The sequence below is a fragment of the Branchiostoma belcheri genome, unplaced genomic scaffold, assembly GCF_001625305.1.
Source record: "Branchiostoma belcheri isolate BF01 breed outbred unplaced genomic scaffold, Haploidv18h27 scaffold18, whole genome shotgun sequence".
NCBI lineage: Eukaryota > Metazoa > Chordata > Leptocardii > Amphioxiformes > Branchiostomatidae > Branchiostoma > Branchiostoma belcheri.
In genome coordinates, this window is record NW_017803268.1 from 2,437,106 (window position 1) to 2,447,247 (window position 10,142).

At 38.9% G+C, this 10,142-nt stretch overlaps 2 protein-coding genes across 6 annotated transcripts in view; one reads left to right on the forward strand and one right to left on the reverse strand.

Moving 5' to 3' along the window:
* LOC109467417 (WASH complex subunit CCDC53-like) overlaps positions 1-586 on the reverse strand; it is a 6,030-nt gene extending 5,444 nt beyond the window's left edge. For both annotated transcript variants that reach the window (XM_019765377.1, XM_019765378.1), the window contains exon 1: positions 371-586. In XM_019765377.1, coding sequence (XP_019620936.1) covers positions 371-421 — 51 coding nt within the window. In that variant the 5' untranslated portion in view covers positions 422-586. The remainder of the gene's footprint in view (positions 1-370) is intronic.
* A 193-nt stretch (positions 587-779) lies between these two features.
* The window catches only part of LOC109467416 (cryptochrome-1-like), a 23,795-nt gene continuing 14,432 nt past the window's right edge, over positions 780-10,142 (forward strand). Inside the window, exons 1-4 of one of the 4 annotated variants that reach the window (XM_019765374.1) lie at positions 780-907; positions 5,236-5,692; positions 6,374-6,641; positions 7,835-7,975. In XM_019765374.1, the coding sequence (XP_019620933.1) occupies positions 5,244-5,692; positions 6,374-6,641; positions 7,835-7,975 (858 nt within the window). In that variant the 5' untranslated portion in view covers positions 780-907; positions 5,236-5,243. Of the gene's footprint in view, positions 908-1,238; positions 1,354-2,310; positions 3,394-5,235; positions 5,693-6,373; positions 6,642-7,834; positions 7,976-10,142 lie in introns of those variants that run through there. The other 3 variants (XM_019765375.1, XM_019765372.1, XM_019765373.1) reach the window with 3 other exon arrangements.

A 10,142-nucleotide genomic window follows, 5' to 3' on the forward strand; every position in this document is an offset into this window, starting at 1 on the left:
CCCCCGGAAAATTTTGAAAAATGAACCTTTTAAAATGGCATTTCGTGCATTTTTGAGAGGATTTCCAAGAAAAAATCAGAGATAAATTTTTATTCAATGACAAAGGAAGCAGTTTTTCTACGATTCCAGTCTATCTTTTCAAGAAAAATCTAGGACCTTTACATAAAATGTGGACCAAAAAGTGGACCTTTGCATAAAATGTGGACCAAAAAGTGGACCTTTACATAAAAAGTGGACCAAAAAGTGGACCTTTGAGCCTTGTGGGGGGGTTCTTCCGAACCCCCGAACCCCCCTGGCTACGGGCATGCTAAAATTGAAAGTCACGAGATCGATGTTTGAATTATAAAACCTTGATAAAAACCTAACATACCTTAGTATAGTCCACTCCAGGGCCTACTAAAGGCAAGCCGTCGGCATCCATTGCGATCAGATCTCTCTACAAACCTTTAAACAAAATATCTTCACTCTCTACACCGTAAAATCCTCAAAATCAGGACGAAAACATGATTATTTCTGTCATATACGCATCACTTTTGAAAGGTGTCCTCCCCTTACGCCGAGGCCCCTTTTACTTCCGGGTATAGCCGCAGTTGTCATAAATCGGATCCTGTAAAATAATTTTAACCTCAGTATATAAATTGTCCAACGTATACAGTTGTTTATATATTATACTGTTTTTTATTCTTAGATTAGTTTAGACACATGGTGAATATAATTGGTGGATGTACGGAAATAACGTTACATGTTGACGGGCATAGCGTCAAGAAATTAGGGACAGCCTCAGTCGGAAGCCCCAAGCTCCAGGGATGGTCAATTTTTAGCATAATTTTCAATTTTATGAAGTTTTCATGGAATTTCTGCAAGATTTTCGCAAAGTTTGAACCGTAACATGCTATTTTATATTCTGGTAAGTACGCTGAGCTATACAAAACTTACTTTTTGCTCATCTTTCTTTGCAAACGAAGGTCTCTAACCTCTTTTGACCGCCCGTGACCCCATTTAATTTTCGCGGTTTGCCCCCCTCCCCACCCCAAAAAACAAACAAAAACTTTGTTTCTTTCGAAACTTTCTGGTTAACTTATTTGTTTGAGCATAATGTTTAGAGTTCAAAGCTTTTAAATCCCTTTTTTTTTATATAATGTCAGGATGACCGGAGTCATAAACCAGGATAAACTCCAGGAAATGTCACATTATATAAGCCATACGTCAGAGACATGTTATATAAGCGTATGGAAAATACGTGCGTAGGCGAACGTAAAACCGTATATATATACCGTTATACTTGATATATGATCTTTCTTCAGCTCCGAAGGACGAGGAAGATATCAGGACCCAGAAACGTCGCCTTTTGTGGCAAAAATATTTTCTCTTTATCTTTTTAATTTTAGATAAATATTTGTTGTTTAGTGTTTGTGTATTTGCTTGTTGTGGCATCTATGATTGTTTGAATGCGTTTTGTTTTTATTTTCTATTTGGATAATGGTGCATATGATATTCAGAACTTGATCAATTTGTTGCTAGTTTGATATTCATATCCTTGGATAACCTCTAACAAATTATCATATCAATGCATCTTATTAAGTCAAGGAGGTTTAAGGAGTCGAATGTCACTTAAAGGGCGCTAATTTTCATTGTGTCTCCTTCTCCCGTTAACCTCATCTGTCAAATCCTTGAAGGTTGATTGAAGTGCCAAACCCAGAAGTATAACCTTAAAGAAGCTACATTGTATTTGTTGTTGCTTTTATCTATATTTACCTGCTCTCGCTCTGCGGCACATAGTCGAGGGCCTGCAAGCCCTTTTTCGTAAGGCGTAATCAGGCGTAATCTGCAAAAATCAACGTAATCCGTAATAGTACATTAGCCGCAAAGCGTAAAGTCGTAATCAGCTCTGAGACTTTAACGTAATTCGTAATAGGCGGCGAAACTTTTGCGTAATTCGTAATCACTACCCCCCTTTGCAGGCCCTCATAGTCCCATTTGCTTGCCTTCTTGCTTCTTGCAGTGGTGCATTCTTCTCCTATTTTTATTTGTCCTAATCTGCTTTCTTCTCCTTTTTACAAATAATACAACCTCCTCATTCTTCCTCATTTGTCAAATCGCTGGGATGTTGCTCTGTAATCCAAGAGGGTCTTTTGTGGTTTCACCAGTAAAAACCCTTATAGATCAGTTTTTTGTGGAGGGATTCATTTGATTGTATGAATCTATGACCTTTTCTTTGTGATGCTAATAAGGGTTGTAGGGCTCCATTTTGTTTTTTTTTTGTTTTTTTTTTTGTTCTGGGAAGAAAGAATGACTTTTTATAGAGAGTCTGCACCCCCCTTTTTCTGTGAGGCATAGCAGGCTATTTTCATCATCATCATCATTATTTTGATTCACCGTTAATTGTAGAAGACCCCCTTTACATTAGACATTGTCGGCAAACTCTTTGTAAACAACATTGCAATAAAAAATTCAGAGAAATTGCATGTACTTTCTGTAGTACTGTACAAAGACTAAAACCAAACATTTTGATAGGAGATACATGAGCAAATACTTGGTAAGGGCTAAAACATTTTTTCAAAAGGCTGGCAAATGCATGTAGGTATGTCATTGTCTGCATCTGTGTTTGCATTTTTCATAATTTGTAGTATGTCTTTGTTGTGTGTTGAGTATGTTTGTCATCATTTGTACTACTACTCGTAGTATCTTCTATCACAACGAAAGAGATTATTTTATGGTAGGAATGTTTAATTCCTTGTAAAGCAGTTTAGAGAAAACTGTTGTGTTGTGGTGGAAATGTATTTTGACTGGCCAGGCTTCTCTGACAGCCAATGCATCCAGTGCAGTTTTAGGGCTTGGAAACCAGATTTTTCAAAGTCAATATTCTAGTCACTTATCTACATACTAAGTTGAAACAGCAATGTATATCAATATTCATTGAGCAAAAATGCCCAAATTCTGACGAAAAACGGTTACTGGAAGGACCTGGATTGATTTTTAGGGTACCACCCAGAAAATAAAGGACTAATCTTGGGGCTTGTTTCTGCAGTTTTAATTTTTTGTAGTTTAAATGCCTAAACGTTTAGCCTAAAGTATGAAATATTGATCCAAATGTACTTATGTAGGATAGTATGAGTCAATATCATACAGGTTGCCTAATTCAGAATATTTCCAGTTTTGCTGTCCTAAAAATTGCGTTGGATGCCTTTAATGACTGTTAAAGAAGCTTAGTTATGTCCAGTAACAAATGTTGACTGCATATCGTACAACACGTAACAAAGACATGGTCGCTGAAGTGGTGATTTTTAACATGCAGAGCCCCTTATGTCCCCATTAGGTACAGTCCTGTGCAGATAGACATGGAAGCCCTTTCTGTCTTCACCTCTAAGTCAAGTACCCACTTCTGCCTGATAAGTGTGTCAAGAGATGCTTGTTACTATTTATATCTGTGTAGAGTCCTGTACAGTAGCTCTGTAACACTCATGAATATATTAAATGTACCATGAGTGAGTCCATTGTCCAGACTGGGCAGAATTTGAACAAAAAGCCCTTTTTTCTGTTATTTTTTCAAGAGATGCTTGAATGCTACTATTTATACCTATGTAGAGTTTTGTAGTTGTAACACTTAACAATTGGAATAAGTGATGTATATTAAATGGGTCCAGGGTGTAAGATTTTCTATTGAGCAAATTTGGCCAGCTTTTTTCTGTTATTTTTCTTTTTGATTTTAGTTAAAGATCACACACAAAGGGCTAGCTTATTGTCTTAACGTTAGATTTTGTTCACAGATATGTTTGAATCCCTTCACAGCGGCCTATCGAAGCAAGCTCTGGAAAATTTTGATATGTTGATCCACTGAAATGCTATTTCCTTCATTTTTAGGGGCAAGTTTTTCTGACTAAGCTTAGTTTAATAACATCTTTTTACATACCTGTATGCCAATTTTTATATCTACACGCCAATTTTTGATTGTCAAACTGACGATAGATTAGGCAAAATTTTTGTCCGTCGTGAGCCACAAAATTCCAGGTTACTTAATGCTATATTTCAGTGCTGCCAGCAGTCATACATGTAATATTATACTATTTTCTGAAAATGGCTGATCATTATATGATGTCACGTAACTTTGCACGACATACCATTTTATACTACATGCAATATATGCATTGTACGTGTAATATCTATAATATTAATCATTAAGCACAACTAGCACTACCTGTAGTAACAGCAAGGGTAGAGTACTTGTAAATTGGTCTTGCTAATGCACAGGTCTTGCCTGGCTACTACCGGTATTGCACATCAAAATTCACTCCATATTTCAAATTGATTCTGGACTTCTAAGCAGATCATTCCGCTAAATCACTGTATTCAAGGAGGTTAAATTCTTTAACTTCCTTGCAGTATTTTATACCAGGGATGAAAATACCACCATGTATTAGTGATGCATACCTAAACACAATTTTAGGTTCAGGTCCAGATTCAAGTCCAGAGGTTTAGGTTCAGTTCTGGACATAAACCCATGGCATATACAAAATTGCATGTTGGCAACCTCGCAATGTTGTCTGGGTGAAACTTTGGCCACATAACATGGAGGCCGACACTTGACGATGCCCGATGGCAATGTTTTCTTCATTTTGCAGCAAAGATTTTGCAATCTACGGAAGGTTTTAGGTGGTTTGGAAAGAAAAGGGGTATGTGAAATGGTCTTTTATGGTAATAAGTCCGGACTCGGTTCTTGACTTTTAGGTTTTTTTGGACTTGAACCTAAACATTCTTACAAGTCCGGATACAAGTCTAGTGAACCGGTATGCATCACTACCATGTATGCACAAGTTTTTCAGGCCTTGTATATGAGGTTTAGCCCTTCAACTAGTCTGTGATATAATGCAGCTATAGTTATGAATAAATCAACTAGTCTACATGTATATATGGTACAATATTGTATTGTGCATAGTGATTAGTGACCCTGCCTCTGGACCAAGAGGTCGGGAGTTTGAATCTCGGTTATTGTCACTCGACATGCACGCTACTGGAAAGGGTCACGGTCCTTATGATGGGACGATAAGCTGTGGTCCATTCTTCATTGTGCTTGTCAGAAAGAGCTAGTGGAATTTCCCTGGTACAAAGAACCTGTAAAAACCATCTGCTTTCTCTGTCACAACCAGATGGAGAGCAAGCTACATCATGTAAAACTGGATCGAGATCCCTTTTTTCCTTCCACTGTAGTTGTGAGTAAATCGTACTTGTTTTCTCCAGGCACTGAGATGACAAACAAGGAAGTCGGCATGGAGGTCCAGGAGCAGCACAACACCATCCACTGGTTCCGCAAGGGCCTTCGTTTCCACGACAACCCGTCCCTCCTGCACGCCCTGCGCACGTCGCGCCACGTCTACCCCGTCTACATCCTGGACTTAGACTTCATGAAGGACTTTAAGATTCGCTGCGGGGCCAACCAGTGGAGGTTCATGATCCAGTGCCTCGAGGACTTGGACGAGAGGCTGCGTAAGTACGGGCTGCGGTTGTTCGTGGTCCGCGGGAGCGCGGAGACGTTCTTTAGGGAACAGTTCCGGAGGTGGAACATCACGCAGCTCACGCACGACGTGGAGACGGAACACTACCACCGGTTCCGGGACGCGGCGGTGAGGAAGATCGCGACAGACGCTGGCGTGGAAGTTGTGAACTACGTGGCCCACACACTGTACAACATCGACAAGTAAGTAGGCAGTACGCCAAAAAGAAAAACAGTTACTCAAGCAACTGAATATGATTTTGGAAATTGATTGAGTAATTGTTTTTTTTTTTTGTATCTTATTACTGGATGTCTAATTATAACCTTCACTCTGTAGTCATAAACAACATGTTTTTAGTCAATATGAAAGGATATCGAAAAAAAAAGAATAAGATTGAGAGGAAATTTACACTTGCGATAAAAAATGTTATAGAAGAATGGATTTTGAATAATACTACTGTTGCATGTTCAAGGAGAGTCACAAAAAATATGATTCAAAATCAAAATTGTGTGAATTGTAGAAACACCTTACTTCTTCAAAATCATCTAATTGTAACGTTTTTGATAGTTTTTAAACCACACTTTGTGGCATGAAAGTTCATTTGTGTTGGTAGTTACATGTTTTAGGTTAACACTTTTGTTTCAACACTAAGATTGTGTGAGTAAGAATGGTTATCTAGCCTAGAGCTTTCACCCAGTATTGAGGTCACACAAGTCTCACTGGGTCAATCTATTGAAGAAAACTATCTTCAAAAAACAATCTATTGTCTAGTACTAAGTGACTGGCTATGCCATGGTTGAAAGTTCTAGGTGGGAACCATCCTTTGTGTTGGAACAAAAATTTGAACTTTAAACATAAAATCTGTGCTATCTGTTTGACTGTAGGATTATAGAATACAACGGAGGCACGGCGCCGCTCACATACAGGAAGTTCCAAAAGGTCCTGAGGGACTTCGGCGCCCCTCCCCAGGCCAGCGAAATGGCTACGGCTGAGCATTTCGCCAACTGTTCCCTCCCTCCCGAGGACTTACACGACGAGAAATATGACATGGTGACTCTAGAGGAGCTAGGAGTGAAGTGTGAGAATCCCTTCAAGTTCGTAGGAGGGGAGACTGAAGGACTGAGAAGGGTGGAGAAACATCTACAGAATCAGGTAAGGTCCAGGACTATATTTCCATTCGTAAAATTACTAAAAACAAACAATAAGTACAGGATGTAGTTGTACTTTTTCATGGTCCTACACTAGTACATTTTCACTCACAATCAAAGGCTTCTGTTCTTGAATATGGAAACTGAAGAAAAAGAACCCATTTTTTCTCACTATAACATTTGAAGGCAAGTATTGTTTGATAAAGAAGAGCTCAAATAGCTGTTGATTTTGCATCAAACTCAAGACAAAACATGACTCATCAGAGCTTTATTTGCTGCTTTTTCATTGTAAAATAAAAGCCCTTTTCTTTGAGAGTAATAGAAAATGTTGCATAAAGATGAGAAGACATTGAATCTGTAGATTGCAGATTTTACCTTGTGATGGAGTGACACCTATAGTGCATAGTCAGGACTCGAAAGACATCTTTCTACATACCTGTGCTGGTAACAAATTAATGAAAATTAGCAAATAAAATCCACATACACCTACATGTGTACATATGCACATTATGATCAACTCAGTACATTGACCAGTGCAGGTAGACATCAGAAACACCTGCACAACTCCAATTTTACCTGCACTACTCTCATCTGCCGAATAAACATACCCCCCGGAATAAACGTACCCCCCCAGACAAATCTTCAAAATCAAATAAACATACCCCCGGAATAAACGTACCCCCCGGAAAATTACCAAAATTGACGGGTAACCTGTGTCTCTTGTACTAAAATGCGCCCTTACTGATATATGCACAAATCTTTAACTGTTATTTGCAATTAGGAATTGAAATAGACAAAAAAATGGGGCATTTAATATTTCGTATTTTGATAAGCACCACCCATGACAATAGAACATTCAGACGAATTTATGCACGCGGTGATTGCAAAAACCGGCCCGAAAATGACAAGTTTCTCGCTACAATACGCGTTTATAAACGTCTTCACGTCAATGATTTTTCAATTTTTTTCACACGAAGTTGAAAAAAATTACTGGTTTTCAAAAAATTAATAAACGTACTGTGCAAAATAAGAACGTACTGGGTGGATGTTAGGGCCCAAAAAAATAAACGTACCCGTATGTTTATTAGGCAGATGAGAGTAACCTGCATGTGCAGGTGGTATTTCCAGCCCTGATATAGTAGAAGATGTAGCAGCTCTAATCTCCAAGTGTTGTGTATATTGTGTTGTGTATTCCAGGGTTGGATCACACAGTTTGAGAAGCCGAAGACAGCGCCCACCTCCCTCCTACCCAGCACCACCGGCCTCAGTCCCTACTTCAGCGTGGGCTGTCTGTCAGTACGATACTTCTACCATCGACTCAACAACATCTACGCAAAGGTAGCCTACAGTAATCTCTAAACTGATCTTACAGGGGGAAAATTATGGCCACACCAATTTAATTTCTTGGTTAACGGATTCGCCCGCTTCATTTTTTTTCTGATTTGCAAATAAAAATAAAAATTCAGAATCAACTGCAAAATGCTCATATTTTGCCCTGAACAGTTGAAAACAGTCCTTTTCATCCTATTTGTTTCAGTTATTCCATCTTTCAATGCAATGGTATCATTAAAAGTTCAAAATTAATTGTTTAGATTTTGAACCAGCCTGGTGTGTTGACTTCATGGCTCCTATCGTACCATTTTGGGCCATAATAGGATGCCTAGGCCTGTTTTTATTTTTAATTTTTTTTGCCCGCCCACTCCATTGTTTTTCTAGAAAAATCCGTTAACTAAGAAATTAAATTGGTGTGGCCTTACAGGGGGAAAATTGTAACTATGGCATGATGCTATGCCCTTGGGAAAGGTACTTTACACGACTTTTCTCACTTCACTAAGGTGGAAATGAGTACCTAGCTTCGGTTAGGGATGTCCCTTAAGTAGGACATTAAATGGAGGTCCCGTGTTTGAGGAGAGGCACACCTCAAGCACGTTAAACGAAGAGCAAGGGTCCTTCCCGGTGTAAGTGGTTCAAACCTTACAGTAGAGTAGACTACCAGTAGTGTACCTAGCATGTCGGCAGAACATACTCCACCTGCGCAAAACCTGAACGTCTCATATATAGCTAATAAGGTCGTACTAGCGCATATATGGGTTAACACTCTGTCTGTAGTTTCCATATGTTATGTCAGAAAAGATATCGTTTGCAAGAGGCAAAATTCTGATGCAACCTTGACCAAAAATCCAACATAAAACGTGAAAAATGGGGGTTTTCAGGCGCAGAATGTCCTGCCAACGTGCTAGTGTACCCAGTTAATGATTAGGTGCACAGCTGCACAATTTTTGGCTTTTAATTGGAACTGAAATCGGGAGGCATAGGGCCAATTATAATAGTAATTTAACCTGAAAGGAGCTGAATTGCTTACTGAAGTGTTTTTCCAACACATATAACCTGCTCAAAGTAAAGCAATTAAGTCTTAACTTAGAGGACAATTTGGATGAAGATTGACAGGTGAAAGGAGTACCGTAGTTCAAGATACATGTATTGCCAACAGGCTCCTAGGTCCTTAACCAGCATTGCTTAATTACTGAAGTGTTTTTCCAACACACATAACCTGCTCAAAGTAAAGCAATTAAGTCTTAACTTAGAGGACAATTTGGATGAAGATTGACAGGTGATAGGAGTTACCGTAGTTCAAGATATTGCCAAAAGGCTCATTGAGGTCCCTAACCAGCATTGCTTACTCAAGTGTTTTCCAAACATGCGTTATATAACCTGCTTAGAATGCTACGTTATAGCTACGGTGTCTTGTTAATTCAGCCTTACTTACTTATTGAAGTGTTTTTTTGATCCCACATCACCAGCATAAAATAAAGCAATAAAGTCTTACTTGTATCTCCAAGGGCAAGGTTGAGTAGGTTTATGCGTGCTAGCTATTATTATATCAGTAAGGCCATGTTGATTTGATTTTATGGATGACATCCGCGCGCCGTTTCCAAAAAAAAAAAGTTTTCAACCATACTGTAAATCGTGCAAAACAGTTGCTAAATGAGCAAAAATATACCATAAGTTGCAAGGAAAACATTTAGAAACGATACCAATGTCGAAGAATGCCAAAATCAAAGGAAAAAAGACAAAAATGTAAAGAAATGAATTCGAAGAGTAGATTATTCGCCATAACATATTCTGTGCCATTTGTTCAAACTTCATGACCACGTAGATTTCATAGTGAAAGCAACTTTTTTTTTGTCAAAACTTTTTTTATTCGTCACGCGCGCATCAGTTTTGGGGTTCCCAGAGGATGTCATCCATATAATCAAATCAACATTGGCCTTACACATAGCCGTGCCGTCTAACTTGAAGCTAACACACGTCTGCCGAGGGTTGGAGTTACACGAGATGGCCAGCTGTAAGACTAGCCCGTCCAGACAGGGAGACAGGTGGGCGGGACCCATCCACTGCAAGAAGTCATCAACAATCATCACTCAGGAACAAAACTAAAATCAATTCTTTAACACTTCTTCTCAAACAGATCATGAGGTTCACTTAAGGTTTAATAGTGAAAAGA